The sequence below is a fragment of the Sinocyclocheilus anshuiensis genome, unplaced genomic scaffold (genome assembly GCF_001515605.1).
Source record: "Sinocyclocheilus anshuiensis isolate Anshui unplaced genomic scaffold, SAMN03320099.WGS_v1.1 scaffold544, whole genome shotgun sequence".
NCBI classification, from domain to species: Eukaryota; Metazoa; Chordata; class Actinopteri; order Cypriniformes; family Cyprinidae; genus Sinocyclocheilus; species Sinocyclocheilus anshuiensis.
This window is the reverse complement of record NW_015555763.1, coordinates 821,379-848,072: the sequence shown is the minus strand read 5'-3', so window position 1 is coordinate 848,072 and position 26,694 is coordinate 821,379. Positions and strand designations below refer to the sequence as shown.

Sequence of the window (26,694 nt, the reverse complement as noted above, 5' to 3'; positions counted from 1 at the left end):
TTTTTTTATATATATATATATATATATATATATATATATATATATATATATATATACTATGTGTTTAAAAAAAAAATGTTTTTATTCATCAAGGAATGTACAAAAAAAATGTATCACGGTTTTCACAAACATATTAAGCAGCACAACTCTTTTCAATATTGATAACAATAATAAATGTTTCTTGAGCACAAATCAGCATATTAAAATGATTTCTGAGAGAAACTGAAGACTGGAGTAATGCTGCAAATTCAGCTTTGCATTCACAGCAATAAATTACATTTTAAAATATATTAAAATAGAAAGTTATTTTAAATAAAATAAAGTTCAGATAAATAAAATAAAATAATATTTCACAAATTGCTGTTTTACTGTATTTTTGATTAAATAAATGCATAAGATAGATCTTTCAAAAACACTGAAAAATCCTAACGAACCCAAATTTTGAATGGCAGTGTAGGTCTTACCAATTTTTAAAACAATGTTCATACTTTTCTACATAATTTATTATTTTTTTTTTTTTTTAAATGTGGTTTACTGATAAATTCTATATTTAATTATAAGGCCCAGGAGATCTCTGAATTATGAATTATAAAAATTACAGTAAAAACTGATGTTGCATATCACATCATGCAAAATTACATTTTTATAAACAATGGTTTGCAATGTTTATCTCTTAAATATATATAAACGTGTACATTTAAAAGAGATGAGGGTAATGCAGATGCTACTACAGTACGGTCATGAAGTGGTTGCCAGGTTTTCACAACAAAACCCACCCAATCGCGTTTCGAGGGGTCCCGCGTTAAAAATAGCGTTCCGGGGATAAAATACGCGTGTTTTGGTGGGGTTCCCCTGGTAAAATTCGCATTCCAGGGGCTAAATATCACGTTAATGGGGTCGTTTTACAACCCGCGGACATGAAAAACAACCCGCGGCAACAGTGTTAAAGCAGCCCAATTCCGCGGGAAAACCACGGACTTGGCAACACTGGAAGAGGATAGCTTTCGGATAGCGCATCAAGAACCAGGTTGACCGGGTACTCGGTACCACCGGTACTTAAAAAAACCTGGTACCGTAACGTTTTCATTTTTTTAGTACCGACTTGGTACCGAAATACCGGGTCTTTTGACAACACTAGTCATTGCAGTATTGTTAACTACAATATACTATAAAAATACTGTAATTCATTCAAAAGACATATAAGGGATACCAACTAATAGTCAGGAATATTGTTGTTTGGGTCTTATACGTGGGACCGTTAAGTGTAGTGTAACTCTTATTTAAGAACGGCACACGGGCCTCTCTGGTTTCAGGCTGCTGCTACTTATAAGATGTTTGTTGGGGGGGCCTTCTGCCATTGGTGCTCAGCCCTGGTTAAAATATCCATGGAGCCAAACAGTCTCAGGCCATGGGTGTTGCATGTTTCTTGCTTTTTGGGGTGGGTAAATTAGAGAGGTTGTTAGAAGTGCTTCTCGCACCTCAGAATGCAGAAAAGAGAGAAGCTGCTGTTCACCTGCCTGAACTCACCTGTACGGAGTCCTGACTGTTATTAGCAGTTCCCACCTGGTAGTGGAGCTCAAACTGCACCATTATAAATATCTGTAAAGGCACCTGAGAGGGTCGTGGAGCCATGCTTGGACCGGAGTTTTCCCCGGGGCCAATCCGCCGGATCAGCTCCACAGTAATCAAACTCAGCTGTAAGTAGTGTTAAGGGCTGGGGGATTCAGTGGCATGTTTTAAGAATGTGATGTGATGCCTCGGATGGGCCGTTGTGGTGTCTTGGATGGAGGATGTGGTTGTGGAAGCTGCTCAGTGGTTTTTGGCACGGCGCCTGTCAGAAGCTCGTGATGAGGTGTGTGCAGGTTTGAGAGTTCTAGTGTGTTTGTTGTGACTATTTCTGAACAGTTATCATTAGTGCTTGACTGATATGGCTATGGATTTAGTTTTTAGTGAAACACATAGTAATAATTGGTCTGGTAATTTTATTTTTAAACATGATTTAAATAATGTGCAAAATGGCTTGACTTACAGTCGGCATAAATTATTGTTTTTTTTAGTATATAAAACATTTAATAAATCATGCAAACACACACACACACAAAACAACAACAACAAAAAAACATTCTGCCACATCAAAGTGAAATGAATAAGATGAATTGGAAATGTAAAAGCACCTAACTTAAATGATTTTAGCAAATGGCTGCAATATAACAAAGAGTGAAAAATTTAAGGGGGTCTGAATACTTTCCGTACCCACTGTATGTACCTATTGGTTATTGTTTCAACATATGTGTTTCTGGTCCCACTTTATTTTAAGGTATCCTTGTTACACATGTTACATGTACTTACTATTATAATAACAATTATTTATGCATAATTACATGCAAGTAACCCTAAGCAAAACCCAAATTCTAACTCTAACCATATAGTAAGTACATGTAGTTAATTAATATTACTCGGTACTTATATGAATAATTATACTGTAACAAGGACACCTTAAAATAAAGTGTAAATGTGTTTCCTTTTGTGTTGGTGGAGGGTATTATCACAAAAAAGAAAAACATTTATGAAAAGAAGAAAAAGTGAACAATTATTGGTGAAAATATTATGTCTTTATTAAATAAATGTTTATTTGTATGATGTATTAAAGGAATTGAATCGAAAGGCAATAAAGTTTCAACTCCCTATTTTTTCATGTCTTGCTTTTGGATTTATTATATAATGACTATTGTAGCACATTTTAGCTCTTTTACTGTTCTGAAGTATGAAGTATAGCAAGTGCAGTCAGTCACAAAGTCTCATGTCATTTAAAAAAATAAATAAGCCCAGACATCAACAGCCTAGGAGGGTTAATTATTTCAATATTTAACTAGTTAACTACAAATTAAATAAGTTAATTATTATTGGTATAATAATTCAATATTAATGTATTGAATATAATAATATTTAGGTTTTATCTTTAATTGTAGAAGCTGCTAAATCTATTCAGGCAACACAGACTTGTTGCTGCTGTAGTTTTGATGCTCTGATTTACTCTGCATCACTCTGTTTTGACATCGACTTGTCAGATAGTTCGTTCCGCCCAGTGCTACAGTTATCACTGTCAATCATAGCCATCACTCGCGGCACAATTTAGTGGATTGAATTCACTCGCATCATTTTTTACACTTACGTTTGTCATTCCTGAAACAGTATGTGTGGAGGTTTGGTCCTCTTAGACAAACAAAACTTTTCTTCAAATTGTGAATGGATTATGCAGAGATACCTAGCAAAGGGCGCTCCCCTTATAGCACAGCTGATTTTGACCATAGACTATATGTATTTTATATGTCTATGATTTTGACAGTTGACAGGAAATGACTGAGCTGGCTTATCTAAAGCCAGGAAGTAACCATGCGTATAGTCCATTAATGGTACAAAATAAGAATTATTATTGTTGTTGTTGCTATTAAGGTATATTCATTATTTTTTATTAATGGTAATAATTTACAGCTGGCATAAATCAGCTGCAAACTACATGCATTACTTCCTCACTTCATTTAATATATTGTCAAGCTATTGCTAAAACTCAACATTTCCTAAATTGAAGAAAAATATTTAATAAAACCACATCAAAATCAAATACATTTTGTGCATGTGCAAACAGTGTTTATTCAGTGCAGTTTAATTTCTGGTGAATCCAGGAAGAACAGTGGTAAAATATTATTTCAGATTTGGTATGCATTACTAATTCAAGGCTTACTGCTTAACAGTAAAAAAACAAAGTGAAATGACAATCTCTACACTGAAAAAAAAAAAAAATCCTACTTTCATACAGCATACTTGATCATTTTTTTAAGGTTATCATTTTATAACTGTAAAATACACTACAGATTTATATTATGCAAGTGGTGTGTTATAAAGGAAAATGGCAGGGTTTATCAAAAAAATGACCAATGGGTCCCATCATACAACCAGACTGTATCTGTGTTTCCACTTCTTGTTGTCTCAGACATCATCATTTCAGCTCAGTGATCACCAGGGTATGTGTATTTGGTACAAAGGGACTCTGCTGCTGCACACAACCACCAAATGATATGGTATTTGCGTCATAAAACAAATTAATATTAATATTTGGATAGCATTTCCCCTCCAAGGCGTTTTAGGTATTTAACCATAAATCACAATAACATCCAGAGCTCCAGATTTGACTCTTGAGATGCACAAACTATGAATCCATTAACTTTATTCAGCATCAGTCGCACCAACCATTTTAATACACTCTACTGCAGCCATCTATCAGCATGTTGCTATTGCAAGGGATTTAATCAAGTTTATGAAATAAATCACACCGTGTATTACATCTCCAAAACCTGCAGTAGAAAGGGATATGTGATCAGGAGTAATATCATTGCTTTTTATGCTGTCTGGTTACAAAGTGCACGGCTTAATTGATATCAAGCATTATGATATGGGGGAAGTCGTGGCCTAATGGTTAGAGAGTCGGACTCGTAACCCAAAGGTTGCGGGTTCGAGTCTCATACCGGCAGGGATTGTAGGTGGGGGGAGTGAATGTACAGCGCTCTCTCCCACCTTCAATACCACGACTGAGGTGCCCTTGAGCAAGGCACCGAACCCCCAACTGCTCCCCGGGCGCCGCAACAAAAATGGCTGCCCACTGCTCCGGGTGTGTGTTCACGGTGTGTGTGTGTGTTCACTGCTGTGTGTGTGCACTTTGGATGGGATAAATGCAGAGCACTAATTCCGAGTATGGGTCACCATACTTGGCCAAATGTCACGTCACTTCACTAAAGTCTTCATAAGAAGATTTTTAATGCACTTCTTGGTCTAAACTCCTATAGTGGAAAGATACTTGCTGCATTGTCTTGCTTCACCAGTGGAGCAAATAGCATTTATGCATTACCCAGAATGCTCAGCAGGGTTTGGATTAATGGTTTATGGCAGGGTTCCTCAAATCTTGCCCTGGAGGGCCAATGCGCTGCAGAGTTTAGCTCTAACCCTGATCAAACTCACCTACCTGTGATTTTCTAATGATCCTGAAGACATTGATTAGCATGCTCAGGTGTGTTTGATTAGGGTTAGAGCTAAACTCTGCAGGAAAGTGGATCTCGTGGGCCAGATTTGAGGATCCCTGGTTTATGGTCTGCAAATTGACATTTCATAAAATGATGGTGAGTTCTGTTGAATTTCCTTTGGAAGTTTTCCCCCTTTTCCCTTACTGTTTTTAGCCAGATCATAAGAATACAAAGTTCTTATTGTACTGATAGCATCTCATGCTTTAAGACTGCACTCTGTAAGTCTGTAAAATTGTGGTTGATATTTTGATTTTTATGCTGTTGGTCTGTTTACTGTGGTCCTATGTTGACTGATTTATCTATATGTAACTTGAGGTTTTTCATGTAGTATGAAATGTATGTGATGTTTCTTTTAGATATTTCAAGAGTTTCAGTAGTTGTATGGTCTCTGTTATAATAGGGACAGATGATATGGGACCATTTGCTGCAGACAGGACCTCAGGTGGATTGCATGTTTGCGACACTGTGAGAAATGCTGCTTTCACGTGACGTATGAACATATTCCCATTCCTGTTTCTTGAGGGACTTGATTTTCAGATTTGTGCCAATGACAATCTGTTTTTCCACTTAGACGTTGAAACAGCATGAGCACGTACTATAATAACATTTTTCCTTTTTGTAACTAGGGCTAGTTTTATTACACTGTGTGTTAATGGAGGAATATTTTTGTACTCTCATTAAAATGTGGATCTTGTGATGAATTGAGTGATGTTTTTGGTTGTTGTTGTTTTGTTTTTTTTTGGAAGTCATTAACAGTATTTTAGGATGTGACGCTGCTCACTGGCATTAAATTCAGTGAGGCTGCAGCTCCCATAATCACCTTGAGGACACGGATCGTTTAATCATTAAATGTGGAAGCAGAATCCCACCTGTCATCTGCAGCTTGTCTAAATCCAGACAGAGCCTGCTTGCAACTGCTAATGCAAAGGTCTTTGAGCTGTGTCATTTATGATGCTTTTACTCTCAATCTGCAATAACTGTTCAAAGAAACTACATGCGTTACTTCCTCACTTATTAATAAAGCATAACTTTATTTAGTATTTATTATATAATAAGAATAACTTGCACTGTTTAGGAGTTTGTGCTGTTTATGATACTCTGTCTGCAGTGCTGCCTGAGGTTTCCTGTTTAAATGTCTTTCTTCTTTCAAGTCTCATCAGGTCTAGTATAAAAAATATAAACTGCAACTATGATCAGTGTGTTTTGTGTTATTTCAGGACATCCGCTGGTGCTTTTTATTGCTTATTATTGTTTGTTTTGTCTCAGCCAGCAGATGATCGACCTTCAACATTGAAATGTGGTCGAAATAATGTCAGTTGTTGTTTCAGTGTTGCAGTAACTTTGAGATAGCATGTTTAATGCTAAATGGTTCTAAAACGGTTAACAAAATACTTAGAAATCAACGTTGAGGTTTTAAGATCTTTACAAAAATTAAGACATTAAGACAATGTTGCGATATCGTTGTGGATTCAATCTGCAAAAATGAAACTTCAATATTTTCAGAGAAGTGTAATTAAGTAATACATAACATTATTGTAGCAGAAGTAGTCACTGAATAGATAAAATTTCAAAAAGTGTCTTTAAAGGAACACTCCACTTTTTTTGAAAATAGGCTCATTTTCCAACTCCCCTAGAGTTAAACAGTTGAGTTTTACCGTTTTCGAATCCATTCAGCCGATCTCCAGGTCTGGCGGTAGCACTTTTAGCTGCGTAATATCATTGCGCCTGCTGCACCCATGGTACGGCAGCAAAATTCCTTGATTATTACGCCGGAATGAGAGTATAGTTCCTAGCCATATCGGCCTAGAAAATCGCAACTTTTCATTTTCCGTCGGTCTTAGTACACGATGTAACTACAGAAGAGTCCAGTTTTAAATAGGAAAAATATAGAAACTCTTTGGTCATTTTTGAGCAAGATGCTAACGGTCTAATCAGATTCAATTATCTATGTTAAGCTACAGCTAAAAGTGCTACCGCCAGACCCAGAGATCGGCTGAATGGATTTGAAAACGGTAAAACTCAACTGTTTAACTCTAGTGGAGTTGGAAAATGAGCCTATTTTCAAAAAAAGTGGAGTGTTCCTTTAAGGTCAATTCACAAAATTTAAATACTCAAGCTCTTTAAAGGTTGATTCTGATTGGCTGTCAATATAATTTTGAAAGTTGAATCATTCTCGTTATAGTTGTGATGTGAACTTCCCTATTCTCAAAGAATTAGAATGATTATTACAACTATAACTATAAACATTTTATAGTTTTAGTCATCGTCATTGGTGTTTTTGCATACTCCATTCTGTGTACCCTGTCTAGCTGTGTGAACAGCCCATTATTTTGCCACCTTTAAATTTCACAGTGGATAGATTTTGATGTGCTAAACTCAGTTATGTATGGTGCCTAGCAACCAAAGATTATCAACCACATTAGATATGAACACACTAAGGGTCTTTCTCTGAACAGAAGGGCCTTCCTTCCTACCTTGAGCTTTCATGCCCCATACTGAGTCCCTGAATGTCATATGACGTAAATAGTCATCATCTTAGTAACCTGAGAGTCATGTTTACCATTATTAGCAGAGCTCCTTCACACCCTATAACAAGTTCAACAGAACGGTTATGGTGGCTTGCGAATGACTGTGCTAAGTCTACCAGTAATGAGGTGTCGGGTACGAGGGCAATTGTGACTTAACATTATTGGCAAAATATGTTTGGTCTTATGTTGGTATTATTGGACTGTAATAGTTTGATCATTTGCCACTTAGATGTGTTAGTTTGGGAGAAGAAAATGCTTCCTTTATCTTTTGTTGTTGTTTTCAAAGGCCATATGTCCAATCAAACTCATTCACCTGTCAATTTAGTAGTCAGATTAGGCAGATGAACAGGTTTTTGTGACATGGCCTGATTTGTGAAAATCACAAGCACATTTATGTGAGGTAAAAGAAAGCATGAACCATACTGTATTAAATATAGATTCAGCTGCAGTATGATTTGCACCGACCAATGTCAAGTGTTAAATGAGACTATATAGCGAAGAGTTCAAGAAATGTCACGTGACATAAACAAGTCTGCCTTAAGGTGCCAGAATATATTAAAACAATTAGACACACATTTTACAATTCCTGAGAGACAATTAAACAAAATATTAAAATTATGAGGTGCAATTATTTTCTTTTTCTTCAGGGCCAGGAGCAAATCGTCAGAATGGACCGGTGACAGATGATGCCGAGGCTCAGAGGAGGTGCGGACTTACTTTTTCTGAGACATCTGTCAGATGTTAATCAAACATTGGACACTGGCCTGAATTATACCATATGCTCTCTTTTTAAAGTGAAGTGTGTAATGATTTTGTTCTGATTCCCCTGAAAGGTGTAAACACTTTTTCTCTGTGGTACCTTCAAAATTGTCCTGTTTAAGCGTCCCACAGCAAGAGTGACTCAATCAAAGGCATGAGTTTGGGTCGGGACTATCTGTTTGCTCAACCAATAGCAGATGGTGTTTGGGAAACCAATTCAAAAACTAAATTTCACTTCAGAGACACTGAAATTACACACTTAATTTTTAACATTACTGGTCAGAAAGTGTAGTGTTCTGTGCATTACCGTTTCGACAATTACTAATCAAATCATCGATTTTAAACTCACTTCTGTTTTTTTTTTTCACACTATATTTTTAATCACTTCACATATTTGTTGTCATGAAGATTGAGAACATTTCTTAACCGCTGTCATAATACAAGTTTAGATTGGGTTCTGCACTCTAGTGGACAGATGAAAAGCTGCACTCTGTTGATGCATGAACCTTAAGTGCACAGTACAGCCTAGCATTTTTAAAACCCACAGAGCTGAACAGAACAATGTGTGAACACACATGATTGTTTACTCTCCAGTGAGCTTGTCTTTGTGTCAGTTTCATACGGTGGATTGAGAGTGTTTAGATTTCTCTTTGCCCAAAATCATTAAGTGAGATAACATTTGTTTCTAGGCAAATGATGGACCAGCATCAGATGCAGATGGAAAGAGAACGACGAACATCTGGCTCTGCAGGTAGACTAAAGATGCCACACCTCTGTGGAATATGATATGAGACTGCACAGTGTGCAATTAAGAGATACACAAACACACACTCATTAAGCCACCCACAGAGTAACCCTGCAGACTGCTTGGAGAAGTGTTAACACTAAGGAATATCAAATTCCCTGGCCACAGAACAGATCCCTAGTCCAAACAGCACATGCTGCCCATCCTCTCTCATACACACACATTCTCTTTCTGTTTCTGCCCCGGCTTCAGCTTAATTTCAGCCAAGACAGTCGCCTTTCATAATGCCATTAACAGCATTTGTGAGTTCTGTTTTGGTGAATCTCATGAAACATGTCAAGAACATGTTAAAATCTCATTTCATCCCCAAACTAAAAGAAAGGAAAAAGACATAATGTTTTACTGAAAATAAATAGATAAATAAATAAAATAACCATGTTTTAAGGACAATTAAGATTTTTTTCTTTGTGCATTATTTCTTTGTGATAATCCCTATTGTCATTACTGTTATACAGATACTGTAATCCAACATAATAATAATAGTAATCCAACATAAGAATACAAATAATTATAATAATTAAAATTTTTATTATTTAAATGGTCAAGTAATATGTCTATACCTGACAAATAATTGAATTATTACATTTTGTATATTTATTTATAAAAGCATATCATGTATTTGTTCTATTAATTTACATTTACTTTTAAAAAATTATTTCAGAATACTTATTACTTTCAGTAATTTTTGTAATGTGAATCTAATGAGAATCGCCTTTGAGAATAATATTCAGATGCATTATTGTAAAGAGAATTTGGGAGGGCGTTGTTTTATTGTCATTAAAATAGTGTTACTATGAAACAAAATGTTGGTCATAAAATATGCTTAATTTTAATTGTAATTTCTCCATTTCTCTTTTTCTGAAATCTGTCTGATCTAGATGCTTTTGTGAGATTCACCTGTTTGCAAGGCATGCAACATGCTTTAAAAATCTTATATTTTGCTCACATTTCATCTTTTTAAGTTTCTTTGTACACTTTGATGCTTGATTTTCATCACTGTCATGTTTCGCTCTTTTCGTTTGTCATTTGTGTTGTCTTTTTCTCTGTTTCTCAGTCTCCACCCTTCAGTTTAAAGTATCAGCATCCGCCTCTCAGTCCGAAACCACGCTGCATGACCTCAGACAGTATCGGGCTAACACTCTTCCCCCTTCCTATGCTCACCTTAACCCCACGCAACCTTCCTCCCACACCTCCTCTTCCTCCCAGGAACGAGAGAGTGGCTACCGCACTGTGGACTCCCCTCAAAAAAAGGCACAGCAGCTTTCCCAGCTTTCCACCTCTCTGGCTTCTGCTTTCTCCCCCGTGCAGCCAGGTATCACCCCTCCACCTCGCAATGTCAAGCAAATCCCTCTTTCCCCTCCAACGGCCCACCAGGACCCCAAACATGCCACATGGTCCTCCACCCACATGTACGCCCCATTACCCACAGCATCGCCACCTGTTATAATGGCAGTGCCAGTCAAACAACCTGCCCTGCCTGTCGCCCTCCCCTTGCCGCCCCTAAACAACGGCCCAACCTGTGGCTCCAAAGCTCCCGCTAACACATCCCACTTGGAACCTATAACACACCACCAACAGTCGTCCAGTGGCCCGGCAGAGGAGTACTGCCCGTACCAAAACCCTCCTACACTGGTCACCTCTGGAGCTCCGTCGCACCCACACTATCCCATACAAGAATCTTCCCCCCTGCCCCCTCTCATTGGCCAGCCCATCCAAGGCCCTGCCCTCCACCAGCAGCAGCTATACCAGGCCACACCCCCATTCAACACCACAGCCACCTCTCACACTACTCTGTGCGAGGGGGCAACGCCCAAGACATCTCCCTCTCCTGTTTATCAGAACGCCACAGCGTCCAGCCGTAAGTATTTCAGACGCCCATCAGCTACCCCTCTCTGTAGTTTATTGCCCACCACCAAAAGACTTCACACACCTGTTCCGGGGGAACTGGGCTGATGACATGTTGATCTCAAAAACTGTCCAAAGTGAACAGTACGGTTTTAGTACTGAAACCATATGTAAATACTGGCCCGCTAGAATTGTTAATGAGGCTGTGGACTTTTGTCTGTGTTATACAAAATCACAGCAGCTCATTTGAACAAACGGCAGTTGCCTCAACTTCTATTTTCTGAGTAGAGGAAGGATGATTTAATATTATAAAGTAAACATTCATACATCGCATTGATGTTCATGTGTGTTTGCTCAAAGGTGATTTGTTAATATTGTTTAAATGGTGTGTCATACCTTAAACTAACCCCCGTTGTTCCATTTTTGCTTTTGCTGTTTGCTGATCATATTTTAGAAGTTACAATGCTTTGTTCTATCTCACATGATTATGTAAATGCAACTGTATGCAGGGCTCGACATTAAGGATGGTCTGCTGACCCAGGGCCAGTGTGAGAGTGTTTGGGCCACTTGACAGACCAGTGTCACTTGTCCTTTTTGTTGCTCCACTGAACGTTCATTGAACTTGTACATCTACTTTGCAAACTTAAACACTTGGTTTTCTGTGATGTATTATTATGCAAATTCTGCTGACTTGTCTCCAAGATAATATTATCTAATGTCTTATCTAATATTACTAATGCGAATAATAAATTCTAAAGTACTAGCCCCACTGAGCCAGCAGAAAAATAAATTGTTACTGCTGAGTCTGTTTGATTTGATTTTGATTTTCCTCGTTTGCAATTCTGCTTTCTACAATTTTGCCAGTGATGCGCAACTTCACCTTTAAATCAGCACAATGCATTGAAGCTTGTTTCCACAACAGAATAAAAAATAAATAAATAAAAAATAAACTAAACTTTTTATCTAACAGTTGAGACTTTTTTTCTCAGAATTGCAAGTTTTAAAATCAGAATTGCAGGAAATTAAACTTGTTGCAATTGCAAGGTTATATCACACAATTCTGAGAAAAAAAAAGTAAGAATTGCGAGATTGTAAACTCGCAATTGTGAGAGAAAAAACGTCAGAATCGTGAGATGTCGCAATTACCTTTTTTTATTTTTTATTCAGTGGTGGAAACAAGCTTCCATACAAATGTTCCCCATTGCAGTGTATTTTATGTCAGTGCATTTGTAATTAGGCACTCAGTGTAGAATACAACCGTGATACTTTCCTTTCTTCCAGCAGGTCCTCCTGTTCCACCGGGTCATCCTTCCATGCTCTCATCCACCCCTCCCGTTCACCCCCCTACCTCAGCATCCATGGCGGGTCCACGGGCAACGCCCAAGACATCTCCCTCTCCTGTTTATCAGAACGCCACAGCGTCCAGCCGTAAGTATTTCAGACGCCCATCAGCTACCCCTCTCTGTAGTTTATTGCCCACCACCAAAAGACTTCACACACCTGTTCCGGGGGAACTGGGCTGATGACATGTTGATCTCAAAAACTGTCCAAAGTGAACAGTACGGTTTTAGTACTGAAACCATATGTAAATACTGGCCCGCTAGAATTGTTAATGAGGCTGTGGACTTTTGTCTGTGTTATACAAAATCACAGCAGCTCATTTGAACAAACGGCAGTTGCCTCAACTTCTATTTTCTGAGTAGAGGAAGGATGATTTAATATTATAAAGTAAACATTCATACATCGCATTGATGTTCATGTGTGTTTGCTCAAAGGTGATTTGTTAATATTGTTTAAATGGTGTGTCATACCTTAAACTAACCCCCGTTGTTCCATTTTTGCTTTTGCTGTTTGCTGATCATATTTTAGAAGTTACAATGCTTTGTTCTATCTCACATGATTATGTAAATGCAACTGTATGCAGGGCTCGACATTAAGGATGGTCTGCTGACCCAGGGCCAGTGTGAGAGTGTTTGGGCCACTTGACAGACCAGTGTCACTTGTCCTTTTTGTTGCTCCACTGAACGTTCATTGAACTTGTACATCTACTTTGCAAACTTAAACACTTGGTTTTCTGTGATGTATTATTATGCAAATTCTGCTGACTTGTCTCCAAGATAATATTATCTAATGTCTTATCTAATATTACTAATGCGAATAATAAATTCTAAAGTACTAGCCCCACTGAGCCAGCAGAAAAATAAATTGTTACTGCTGAGTCTGTTTGATTTGATTTTGATTTTCCTCGTTTGCAATTCTGCTTTCTACAATTTTGCCAGTGATGCGCAACTTCACCTTTAAATCAGCACAATGCATTGAAGCTTGTTTCCACAACAGAATAAAAAATAAATAAATAAAAAATAAACTAAACTTTTTATCTAACAGTTGAGACTTTTTTTCTCAGAATTGCAAGTTTTAAAATCAGAATTGCAGGAAATTAAACTTGTTGCAATTGCAAGGTTATATCACACAATTCTGAGAAAAAAAAAGTAAGAATTGCGAGATTGTAAACTCGCAATTGTGAGAGAAAAAACGTCAGAATCGTGAGATGTCGCAATTACCTTTTTTTATTTTTTATTCAGTGGTGGAAACAAGCTTCCATACAAATGTTCCCCATTGCAGTGTATTTTATGTCAGTGCATTTGTAATTAGGCACTCAGTGTAGAATACAACCGTGATACTTTCCTTTCTTCCAGCAGGTCCTCCTGTTCCACCGGGTCATCCTTCCATGCTCTCATCCACCCCTCCCGTTCACCCCCCTACCTCAGCATCCATGGCGGGTCCACCAGCCTCTCCAGCCCCTCCGCCCCCTCCTGGGCCTCCCCCACCCGGGCCTCCACCACCCGGGCCTCCACCACCCGCCACAGGGCCCCCTCCTACCCCGCCTCCACTGCCGGCTTGTGGAGGTTCTGCTCCGTCAGGTCTGGCTGCAGCTCTAGCTGGTGCCAAGCTGCGAAAAGTTCAGCGGGTGAGTGGCACTTATCTTTCTCAAACCTCAACATGTTTCACATATTTCTTTTTTTTTATGCAAAAAGTTAAATAATAGTATCTTGCTGCCTAATTATTTCATGTTTTATCTTTTCTAGACAGAGGAAAGCAGTAGCAAGAACGATGCCAATCGCTCCAGTGGAGGCAGTGGAGGAGGTGGAGAGGGTCTCATGCAGGAGATGAATGCCCTTTTAGCACGGAGGTCAGAACGCCTCCATTTCCTGTACTATTTTTTTCCCATAACTAATGATCCATGACTTGTGGTAATACAAATTTTGATTGTTAAATATGATCATTCTGTAGGAGGAAGGCCTCAGAGAAACCAGAAGACAGTCAAAATGTATGACTTTTGTACACTATTTGTCAAAACGCACACTGATTGTGTATTTCTGTTCAATTCCTTTCATTGTATATTACATCAGTCTGATATCTCTTTCTTGCAGGAGGAGTCGAATGGATCGCCTTCATCTTCTCGTGGACAAAATTCAGGTGGTGTTTTTTTAATTACAAAACCATTTTTTTGTTAATTTAGCAATGTGTACTGTATATACACTACCATTCAAAAATTTGAGGTCGGTAATTTTTCTAAATATTTCTAAAAGAAGTCTCTAATGCTACATTTTTTATCAAATATACAGTAAAAACTAATATTGTGAAATTATATTATAATTTAAAATAGTTTATAATTGACTTTTCAGCAGCCATTACTCCAGTCTTCAGTATCACGCAATCCTTCAGAAATCATTCTAATATGCTGATTTGATCAAGATACATTTCGTATTATTTTTGAAAACAACTGTATTTTTGTGGAAACCGTGATACTTTTTTTTTCTAGGATATTCAGAAAACTAAAAACCTTTTAGTAAAAATATATTAATTTGATCATATATTTTTTATGGTAAATTATGAGATGTATTTAGGTTTGGTGAGCAAAATAAAAATGTTTTTGAATGTTCTCCTCAGATCCTGTGAAGAAGCCATGGGAACGAGCAAACTCTGCAGACAAGTCTTTAGCTGTGTCAAGGTATTTTTAACAGGTTTACTATGCAGTAAACATTTAATTCCTCACTCTGTTCTGTGAGTTCTTTGTCTCTTGACACTTGACTTCTTGTTTCTTGTTATTTTAAAACATTTAGTTCCTTTAAAATTGACATTTGTTGAGGCATTCCCCGAAGGATTGCACCAGAGCAGTGAAATTAATGATTTGGTCAAGCTTAGAGTGTGCATATGTGAGTAAATGTCTGTTGCTCTGTTGCCAATACAAATGGTCATGTTAAGGAAGTAAAGCCCTGGGCAACATGAGCCTGGAATGACCTAAATGCAAACAAAGCTTACTGACAACCACAAAATGTAGGTTTTATGTTTTGTGTAAGCTTGCATCAAATGTTTGTGTAAACACATGGAAAATGACCTCTTTGAACTCTGAAAAAGAACCGGTTATAAAAACGGAGAATATATCTACACGTTTTTTTAAAAGCAAGCATGACTTGCAGGTAAATTTTTTATCATTCAAATTGCATTTAAATATTTATGATGAACATTGTACAGGGCAAAACCAATCGGAAGCACCAGTGATGCCGAGTCATTTGACATTGACAGAATGAAACAGGTTAGTTCAGAATATCTTTCAAAATGGCATATTATTGTGCTGTGTATTGTGTAAAGACTGGCCTGCTAACGATGATTAAATCTGTTGTGTTCAAAAGGAGATCTTGGAGGAGGTTGTGCGGGAATTGCAGAAAGTAAAAGAAGAAATCATTGATGGTAAGTTTTAGGATGCATGATCACTTTAAAAAAAATTATACTTATCTTTTCAGTTCTTGAGAATAATAAACATTTTTCTCTTTTCGTTTAGCCATTAGAAGGGAACTGCTGAGAATTGGCTCCACATAGTCTTAAGAAATGTCAACGACTACGACAAATGACGACTGAAGGTTCGGGGAAGTACAGGAAAGCGCACATGAAAATTTTCTCACAGCATGTCTGCAACGCTATGGAGAATTCAGTTGCAGAAATCTTGTGCAGATACAAGGCATTATTGAGAAGGACAAGGGAAAGCTGAGGAACAGAAGGAATTGGAGCGAGTGATTGTGTGTAGGGATTAGTGAATGAACAAGCAAATGGAAATATAGACCTTCACACTGAAATTTCTATTTCCTCCAGTATGAACGTTGAGACAGTCCACTGTGCAGCTTGCTGCTCTCGCTCTTTCAAGTCTTAAAGTCAACAAATTGGAAATTGATGAAGATATTTTTGTTTTCTAAGTTTTTATCGTTTCATTTGTCATTGTTAAGAATTGTATTATATTAAATGAGAGCGATACAAAGTTGCACGACAGCCTTTTATATTTTATATTACTGCTCTTATTCTTTGGTTTTAAGTACAAACTGCACACATTTGTGCTAAACTGTCAGCAAACTACTATAGTTGAAACAGTTTGAGACATTTTGGTTATTTTGTTTGTTTGTTTTTGGTCAATGCAGAAGTTCAGTAGAACGGATTTGGAGGTATGAGGTTAAATATAGACGCTCTTTTAATGAGCTCAAGAGATGGACATGGAAATATATACGTATATATATATATATATATATATATATATACACACACATAACGTTATTGAAAGTGGCTTAAAGTATTAGGTGAATTGTTTGAACGTACAATGTATCCTGGTTTAATTAGGTTGATCCTGATTTTTAAAGTTGATGTTGATATTTCACAGAAATTACAATTAAATTAAACATGTTGAAAGTGTGAGATTGATGGAATTAAAATAATTTGAAAAGCTTTTCTTTCTTTTAAACAGTCTTGTCTCATGCTTCTATTAAAAACATTCTCATTGAACATTAAAAAACGACCCCTTACAAAATCTCTCTGCCATTATTCAGATTCATCATGTAAGATAAGGAAATTTATTGAAATACATTGTGCTGAACAAATCTATTCCACAACAATATGGTGTTCATAGTTAAACAGTCACAGTGCAAACAACAGAATGTATTAAACAAAATATTTAAAGACTTCTAGTTACACAACAGTGCATAAAACAATTAAATATTCAGTTTTCAAAAAAGCCTCTGATGAAAAGGCATTTTAAGTCCACTTAATCATTTCATCTCAGCACTTCTTTCCTCAGGTACATATTAACTGGCATCTCAGTAGTTGGATTTAGTTGAGAAAGTGGCAAAGGTGATAATCACAAATAACTGCATTGATATTAAACATGGATACTATAAGAACAACAAAAGATCTAAAAGTTTCATGTCTTAATTAGGTATGAGTGTATGGAAAGAATTTGAGAAGATTAGCTGGGCTTTGATACACCCAAACAGTAAACCACAAATCATGTAACACGGTCCCAGGCGCAGGGAATGTGCAGTTATTGTTCAAACATTGTACAGATGGATCTATACGATGAAATGCTGTGACAGAATGAAAAGGGTATGCAGGTTCATGCGTGAAAGGGTTTGTTCCTTTTTAATTTAATGCCTGCAAGTGCCTCACAGATTTGTGTAGAACTTTGTGTAAATACCTTATATATTTGGTTAGATCAGTAGTCTAATACCTAATTCATTCCTTTTTGCCAAGTTTGTATTGTCTCTTGATTCTGGCGTAGGGGCCGATGGCATCATCAAATACAAAGTCCCAGAGCACTCGCATCCAGGAAGTGTGTTGAGGGAGTGAGTCATAGTACTCTGCTGCAATTCTCTTGACCTGCAAAATGGGAAAGGTCCGTAAATAATCAGAAACGTTGATAATGAGATTTCAGTTTATATACTTTACTATGCAATACAGTATGTGAACCAAATACGAACAAAATACAATGCAGCTAATAATTATACTTTACGGTTAAAATTTTAACAGATACAGTGCACTGCACGAGTAATCAGTTTACAAACATGCCTTGGGGTTCTTTCACACTGAAGGTGTGATGTCTATAAAGCTATAAATGCAATTAAATTGCCTTATGGACACTGATCCACTGATATCAAATATTAGTCTTTCTAGTTAGTCTCACACATTCTTCCTCTTAATCAGTAACATTGTCAAAATCAATAGAGGGTTTTACATTCCCATGACATTTCCACTTAAGCTCTAGCCTGAAAAGTAAACTTCCTGAGAAATATTAAAATTCTGGGGCCGGATTCACTAAAATCATCTAAAGAAAGTGAATTAGTTTCTTAAGCAAAAAAAAAAGTTAAGAAAATGTTTGAGAAATAAAACGTTTTGGAATTGAACTTATTAACTTATGAATTTATCTTAAGAATAAAATTACAGGCTTTGGTGTTATCTGATTGTTTGGCAACTTTAAACTACTTTTCATTAAAATAAAAGAAATGGCAATAGAGATGTACAATATATCAGTTACATATGGTTATTAGTCAATAATCATGATTATTTTATTGTATTAGTCAGTATTGGATATTTAATTTTGTGTGCTCATTTCCTTTAATTTTACATTTAGATTACATTTGCCATCATCAATTCGCCTTCATCTTAAAACATTTAATTATTGTTCACTGAATATCCATGAATGCTTAAATATTCATTTTCATACTATATATTATATTATGATGCCTAAATTCACTTGCAATGTGTAAAAGCAAATTATTTCATTTGTTTTATTTCTTTCAACAAAACAAAACAAAAAGTATAATTTTAATATCTGCCACAATCATTGTCTTATTGTATTGGCCAGAATTTTAATACCGCATATTCCTAAAAACACAGAAATATAGCCCAACTCATACCTCAGGTAATTTGCTGCCAGGAATGCTGGGGAAGTCATGGTGCTCCATGTGGTATCCTACATTGAAGGTTATTAAGTTGAGAGGGCCGTAATAAGAGTAGGTTTCATGACCTTTCATAAACATGTAGTGCTCAGCGATGAAGTGTCCAGAGATGGGATGCAGGCCCATACACAGTATAGAGCCAGCGATGAGGTAGACTATGGGCTTGAGACCCCAAAAATAGTAGATGATAATGTCTACCACAAACTGCACGACCGCATTCAGCATCTCCAACCTGGTCACAGGCTTAGGGTTCACCACCAACGGACGGAGTGCATAGAATAAAGGCTGGAGAAAGAGCCAGAGCACCTTTCTGGCTGGGGTGCAAAAGAACCAGCCCTCAAGGTCGGTAGGAATATCTACGTCCAATCCATCTCCTCCGAGATAACGATGGTGGTCGATGTGGTACTTCTTGAAGGATGCTGAATAAGGCAAGCCAATCGGGAGATTGGCGAACATGGCGAACCAGCGGTTCCAGCATGCCCTTTTAGTGCCAAAGGCCACATTGTGTGAAATGTCATGGATGGCTAGGGTCAAAGAGTGGTTGATGCAGCCACCGAACGCATATGCCCAAAACAACACCCATTTCCAGGAGACCTCATGAACCATGTAACACGCCAGGAGCTGGGTGAGTACCATCCCTGACACGACCCACTTCAGCTGGGGATCATGACCCATCAAAGACTTGATTTCAGGATACTTTGCTGAAGAGAGAGAACAATGTTAAAATCATGAGATGATATCTTTGAATAGTAATTACATTTAAAAATATATATGTACATACACATACAGGCTTTAAGATTTGAATGTTTTTTTTTAAAAGTATCTTATGCTCACCAAAACATAAAAAAATATAAAAAATAAAAGAATATTGTGAAATATTACAATTTAAAATAACTGTTTTCTATTTAAATATATTTTAAAATGTAATTTATTCCTGTGATGCAAAGTACTCATAAGCTCAGCAGCATAGCAGCTATAAGAGCAATTCGCACAAGCATTCGACTACTGCAAACACACTGTAAAGGACAGCGGTCTCGCCTGCATCCTGGATTAACCATACACTCACTGCCAGCATTCATGTCGGTGCTTGTCTCCAGACTGCATTAACAGCAGCCATTCAGCACCGCAGACTCATGGATAGGTGACGGCACTATCGCCTAGTAATGTTTACCCCGGGATATGTGACATCCACAGTGTGCGCACTGCACCATCACAGGGTGCTGGTGGCCAAATAATGCATGCGGCAGCAACACAGACACTATTACATAATGTTGCAACTGGTGGCAAGCCTGACCATGCTGTGCGGTTAATGGTGGCGATCGTGCTAACACCTGTACTTATGTCCACTGCAGCGGCAATGAGTGAGAGCAAAGCAAAGCACTCTACCAAAGCCGCAGCCATCAGCCCGAGTGCTTCCTGAGAACTCTTAAAGGCAGAAATGCTCGAAATGAATGGAAGTATAAGTTACAAACTGTGAGCACCCCTGTGAAATGCAAGCTCGCGTCATAACAAAGCCCAGTCGCATTCTCTGGATGGTTCAAACATTCCATGAATGTACACATTCGAGGAACACTGGACTAATGAAATGCAGAATTATGCAGACTAACTGACATGCAAAAAGCTGATTGGTGCATACAACATTAAACCAGCTCTTACGAGTGACAATATATTCACAACGTCCAGCATAAATCTGTTTCGAAAAGAACCAAGATCATAAGCACAAAATCAGGGCAGATTGCTACAGCTGTAGTGCCTGAATCAGGGGCGTTCTTAGGGGGGTGCAACAGGTGCGGTCACACCGGGACCTGCGCTTGAAGGGGCCCCGCGACGAATGGACCGAGGGGGGCCTCGCGCCCTACCTCGCACCGGGTCCCATGTCAGCCAAGGACGGCCCTGGCCTGAATATACTGAAATAATAGAACACACAAAGCTGCGGCATGAATGCTCATCAGTTTTGCATATGCAGTAGCTATTAGTGCTAGCAATGGCACTGCATATCAGCCTATACGACCTAGTTGAAACACGTGCCAGAGAAGGGCGTGGCCACAAATATCAAAGAGCATGTCACGCCTCCGTACAATCCGACATGGACAGAAGCACTTAACTTTATGCTTTTATTTGGAACTTTATCTTACCTGAAGAAAGAGAATACTTCACACCCACATGAGAAAACAGCGTCAAAGCCGGAGTTCAACACAGAAGGCAGTGGAAGGAAGTGGCAGAAGCATTTTATATAGCACAGACCGCCGCTTTGAGATGGGGGGCTGCTTATGTAACAGAGTTAGGATTTTATGTAGTTTTATTGCGAATTCTTATGAATTCAGCAGCGGTTAATTTCATGTTGTACTGGTGCCCTCGTGTGGTTTGTGTGAGAACTGCAGGCAGATAAAATGTTCGGTAAGACAGGAGATGACGCAACACAGCAGTTGCAATGTGTACTGCACGCTGTGGGTGGGTATGCTTATGCTCCGTCTCAATTTAGTTGTATATATTCGATTATAAGGCAAAATAAGTTGAGTTTTCAAGTATTTGATGTTTATGATTTAGTTAGGGTAATATTTTGACCATTTAATTTGACTATTAACATATATTTTATAAGTTATTGGCTGTTTGTGAACTCTCGTTAGCAAGGCCACGATAATTTTATTTTACATTTTATTTAGGTCACTTGGTTCAACGATTTGATGTTAGCAGTCCCGTAAGCCCTTTTATTCCGCATGGACGGGGCGTCATGACCGACAACCTTTGTGCTGGTGAACCTACATCTGTTGTTAGTGGAGGAGGTCGTTCTCGCATGGTGCTTGATAGTGCACAGGGTGTTGGTCGTGGTCTGCTTTTTAGGGACCCGCCTGTGGAGCGCCATGTTGGGAACGCATCTCCTTCATATAATACGAATTGTGATAATCAAATGTTGGATTGCCTAACCGATATGTATGGAGATTGGGCGAACAAATTAGTGATGCCGTCGCTGCCAAATTGATGGAAAATGGAGTGATGAACGCAAGTCGTGATTCTCAAGTTAACAGGGAGCTAAACCCTGATAGTTTCGCCAAACAAGATGTTTCTAAAGTGACAGTACATGTCACTACTGACAGGGAACATGTGATTTTCAGAGGTGACAGTAGTGATAAATTTCCGGTACACGAATGGATTGAGATGACCAGAACACTTCTGTCGAAACAGAAGTGTGCTGTTGAGAATCAAGCAGATTAAATAATGTCACGATTAATGGGCAAAGTGGGGGATATTGTGAGAATTAGTCTTAGAAGTGACGCATCTCTTGATGTTAAGAATGACCCTGACATAATCTACTCTATTCTCCTGAAATATTTCAGTGTTGCACCATCGTGCCTTCCTTTGGCTGACTTTTATTAGACTCTGCCTAAGCCCGGTGAGACCGCAGTAGATTACTGGATCAGAATCAATAAGGCAGCAGATCTAGCAGATGAAGGCCTGCGTAGACAAGGGCGGGCCATAGACAAAATCAGTGAAGAGGTGGCTCACATGTTTGTAAAATATTGCCCTGATCCTGTTCTGTCTAGTCTCTTTAAGCACAAGCCGATCAGTGAATGGACTGCGAAAGAATTTCAAGGGAGGCTGGATGAGAATCAGAGAGAACAACGCTCTTCTCTTGCCTCTGCCAGCTCTCTTGGAGTGAAAAATGTTGATGTTGCAAAGAGTGATGAGCGTTTGCCGATGTCTCACCTTCAGGAAACTGCTGCTGGCTTTGCAAACTATGTGAATCCTCCTCCTGTGCCCGATAGCGTACAGGACCGTCTACTCAGTGTTTGCTGTCCGGCTCAAACTGTTCCTACGTCTCGGCATATGGGACAGTCGGATGAGAATATCCTGAACCGGATGATGGGTATGTTGGAGCAGGTGATGGAAAGAGTACAGCAGGGTAACAATGTCCAGCCTGAGTGGAATGTGAATTTCAGGTATGGAGGCAGAGCAAGAGGCTGTGGGGTCTGCGGTAATACTGCACACTCCAGTAGGTCTCACTGCCTCAAAGACAGGTTGTGTTTTGGTTGATCACAGATCACTTTACCAGGTTGGCGCAAGCGTTTCAATGCAAAGATCAGTCAGCTAAACAGGTGGCACGTGTCTTGTGGGACAAATACTTTTGTGTGTTTGGGTTTCCTGAACGCGTACACAGTGATCAGGGGGCGAGCTTCGAAGGCCAGCTGATTGCTGAGCTTCTTCAGGTGTCTGGAGTACAAAAATCGCATATAACTCCCTACCATCCTATGGGGAATGGTAGTGTGGAGCGATTTAATAGGACCCTGGGGAACATGATCCGCGCATTGACTCCAAATGCAAAGTGTAATTGGCCAAGACAACTGCAATCTTTGACTTTCTTGTACAACTGTACTGTTCATGAGACGACTGGCTATGCTCCGTTTTATCTCATGTTCGGTAGAGTTCCTCGCCTTCCGGTAGACATAATTTTCCGCTCTGTTCTGGAGGATCACACTGTGACTTGTTACGACAAGTATGTGGCTTCTCTTTTGAAAGATCTGGAGGAGGCCTTGTCAGTAGCTCAGGTGCATGCTTCGAAGGAACTGTCCCGGCATGCAGTGATCTACAACTCCTGCAGCAAAATAACCACTAAAGGGGTGATTTATTTAATTTTACAGCCTGCAGTAAAGAAAAGAAAGATTCATACCAGCCAGCATTGTGTCCGAGCCTTTATTGGAGGGGGGTTTGGACAAAGATTGAGTCCGTTGTACAGAGCAGTGTCTTATCGGATCTCAGTGGTGTTCGTCCAAGTCACATCGTAGAGTGGAGGAGAAAGACCACATCCGTCACACTTATATCACATGAGCGAGTGAGTGGCTAACGCTTTGTACTCTATACATGGCCAGTCACCGCTCTGAGGCGGGGAGCTGCATATTATGAGAGTGAGCGAGTGGCCGAAGCTCAATGCTTTATGGAAGGCAGACCGCCGTTCTGAGGTGGGGGGCTGCTTACTGCTTCGAGTGAGTGAGCGATCTAAGCGCTTCCTCCTCCGTGCACAGCAGGTCACAGCACTGAGATTTGTGCACGGCCAACCGCTGCTCTGAGGCAGTGGGGTACTTATGTTGGGTGAGTGCCGGTGTTGTGCCAAAAATTGATCGTATGCTGAAAACTGATTGTCGTCCGTTTTACACTTGCCAAAAAGTGATTACAGACTCTACTTATTGAGTGAACCGTTAATTCTGCCTCAGAATGTCTTGATTTCATTCATTGTTGTTATATTTGATAGATTATTGTTCATTCAGTCCTTTTTACCTGTAATACTTTGACAACAACCATGAATGAAATCAAGTCATTTTGAGGCAGAAAGAACAGTTCACTTTTTGGCAAATGTAAAACTGCATTTTATGGGTTTTATTGGCCATTTAAAAAGGTATTTCAACAGGTAAAAAGGACTGAATGAGCTAGAATCTATCAAATATAACAACAATGAATGAAATCAAGTCATTCTGAGGCAGAGAGAACAGTTCCCTCAATAAGTAGAATTTGTAATAACTTTTTGGCAAATGTAAAACGGCATTTTATGGGTTTTATTGGCCATTTAAAGGTATTTCAACAGGTAAAAAGGACTGAATGAACTATAATCTATCAAATATAACAACAATGAATGAAATCAAGTCATTCTGAGGCAGAAAGAACAGTTCACTCAATAAGTAGTGTCTGTAGGCTAATCACGTTTTGGCAAGTGTAAAGCGGACGGCAATCAGTTTTTGGCAGACGATCGATTTTCGGCACGGCACCGGCAACTTTGCTTCTGTACACAGCAGACTGCTGCCCTGAGGCGGGGGGCTTGCTTATTATTGTGCTCTTGAGTGAGCGACTGGATGTTTTTCCATGCCCGGAGAGGGTTGGGTGAGACGAATGCGGACGCTTAACACAGGCTTTAGTCGGCATGAACTCATCACCGGAGTCCATAAGGTCCACCTGTTATTGATGACAGACGGACTCACGCAGCGCTGCTTCTAAGTGGGCATCGCCCAGGCAGAAACACAGCGGTCCGGAAGGCATCTGAAAGAAATGTCATACTTACTGGAACGCTGCAGGGGAGCGGCAATCCAGGCATCATCCCCCAGATGAGCATACCTCAACGGTGAGCTGTAGATGGCTTCTTGTAGCTGAAGGAGAAAATTCTGAGGCAATGGTTGGTTGTTAGCGCCACCTATTTTGTACGCTTGAACGCCATTGGCAGGCAAATTATCACCCGTGAGAATTCATAAGGCTTCAATAGATTCGAGGAAGGAGGGGATAACCCAAAGTGACATCTTCGATGACGCAGTGTTGAGACCGACTCGAGAGGGAACTTAAAATATATGGCAACAGAAAACAATTATTTTAAATTGTAATAATATTTCACAATAACTGTTTTTACTGTATTTGATCAAACTGGTGAGCATAAAATAACTCAATTATTCCAACCTTTTGGTGACCAGTACACACATCTATATGCATACATGTATGCATTTATGTGCATATAAATAAAAAGATCTGAATATTATCATCTGAAAGAGATTACCAAAGGGCCATAAAACACAGCTTTGAATTAAATTGTTTTATTATATAAGCATAAAAGACCACAGAGTGATATGAGAAACATAAAACTACAAGAGTCTCACTGCACATTAAAAATCTGAGGGAAAAAATTACAGTATATACAGTATTTCTACAGTATAGTGCATTCTGCAGTAGCGCAATCATCCTTTAAACCATTACGCTAAAACTGCTGCTTGAGTTCTTGAAATTAGTATCTTGTAATAGGGATTATCATATATCTTTATTAAAGTCTTTTTTATGTTCAAGTATTTGTTGTACTTCCATTAAAGACAGACTGTACTTGAAATTAAGCCTTCACATCCCAATTAAATTACAAAAATTAATAAAGATTATTACTTTATTGCTGTTGCTATAGTGGTAACCTATTAAACATGCTAAGGCACTATGTTGCTTAGGTAGTCAACCACTTACTAATTCTCCACAAGGGACAGACACTCTCCCTGATGGTATGCCTTTTTAATTAGATTTGTTTGCCCAGCTAATGTTCTGTTTACGCATCATCATTCACCGCTGCAGAATCCCTTTATACAAGTTCCACAAAGCTGTTTCTCACAGTGCTCACTTTCACCTGTACAATTACAGGTGACCTGCACGCAAAAATCTGCCATAAGACTTTTTCATGCAATTTGCATAATGTCTGTATGCAGATCGTTTATATTGCCACATTTTTTACTGGTTTATTCTTAAGTGTATGGTTACATGTGTATCATATATATATATGTACAACTTAGTTAGAGCTCAATATTTCAATATTCAAAAACAATAATCAGCGGTTATGATAGTACTATTTGTCTAGCCCCCGATAGTTATATAACTACGTACATCGTAACTAAAGCTGAGACAATAATCAGCGGTTATGCTAGTACTATGAAATATGTTAATATTTCAATAGTATTTTTATCTAGCCCCCGATAGTTAAAATAACTACTGTGGCGGGAGGACCAAACGACAGACACAGTGGGTGTGGCGTCAGGCCTCGGAAAGGCTTTTATTAACAGAAAATAAAGCAAAGTGTCCAGAAAAGGAATACAGTGTCCAAAATAAACGGGATCTGGTGTCCTCGTCGTGCTGCGGGGTTAGTGAAGGTGGGGCAGTGTTCAGGAAGGAAGGGTCCAGGTAAGGGGCGGAGTCCGGCGGCCGCACGCGCTCCCCTCTCCGGTCCGGGGCGCGAGGGGCGGCGGCTTCTTTCAGCGGCTTCGTCCTTCTCTCTGCCCACGGCGCTGGAAGGAACTAGACGGCCTGGCATCCTAGCCCGACGGCCGTGTAACTGGTGCGGTTCTCGTCCGGACCGCGGGTCCGGTAGCTCACGACTCTGGCGGCACGGGAGTCCCTCTACG

At 39.0% G+C, this 26,694-nt stretch overlaps 2 protein-coding genes across 2 annotated transcripts in view; one reads left to right on the top strand and one right to left on the bottom strand.

The window, feature by feature from the left end:
* The window catches only part of LOC107674057 (ena/VASP-like protein), a 33,135-nt gene extending 16,396 nt beyond the window's left edge, over positions 1-16,739 (top strand). The window contains exons 4-14 of the mRNA XM_016467917.1: positions 8,251-8,308; positions 9,052-9,113; positions 10,222-11,025; positions 13,709-13,980; positions 14,099-14,202; positions 14,304-14,340; positions 14,444-14,489; positions 14,964-15,024; positions 15,549-15,609; positions 15,707-15,764; positions 15,856-16,739. Of these exons, the coding sequence (XP_016323403.1) occupies positions 8,251-8,308; positions 9,052-9,113; positions 10,222-11,025; positions 13,709-13,980; positions 14,099-14,202; positions 14,304-14,340; positions 14,444-14,489; positions 14,964-15,024; positions 15,549-15,609; positions 15,707-15,764; positions 15,856-15,893 (1,601 nt within the window). The 3' untranslated portion in view covers positions 15,894-16,739. The remainder of the gene's footprint in view (positions 1-8,250; positions 8,309-9,051; positions 9,114-10,221; positions 11,026-13,708; positions 13,981-14,098; positions 14,203-14,303; positions 14,341-14,443; positions 14,490-14,963; positions 15,025-15,548; positions 15,610-15,706; positions 15,765-15,855) is intronic.
* A 148-nt stretch (positions 16,740-16,887) lies between these two features.
* The window catches only part of LOC107674056 (sphingolipid delta(4)-desaturase/C4-monooxygenase DES2-like), a 14,578-nt gene continuing 4,771 nt past the window's right edge, over positions 16,888-26,694 (bottom strand). The window contains exons 2-3 of the mRNA XM_016467916.1: positions 18,749-19,491; positions 16,888-17,711 (exon numbers count right to left, since the gene is read on the bottom strand). Of these exons, the coding sequence (XP_016323402.1) occupies positions 17,568-17,711; positions 18,749-19,491 (887 nt within the window). The 3' untranslated portion in view covers positions 16,888-17,567. The remainder of the gene's footprint in view (positions 17,712-18,748; positions 19,492-26,694) is intronic.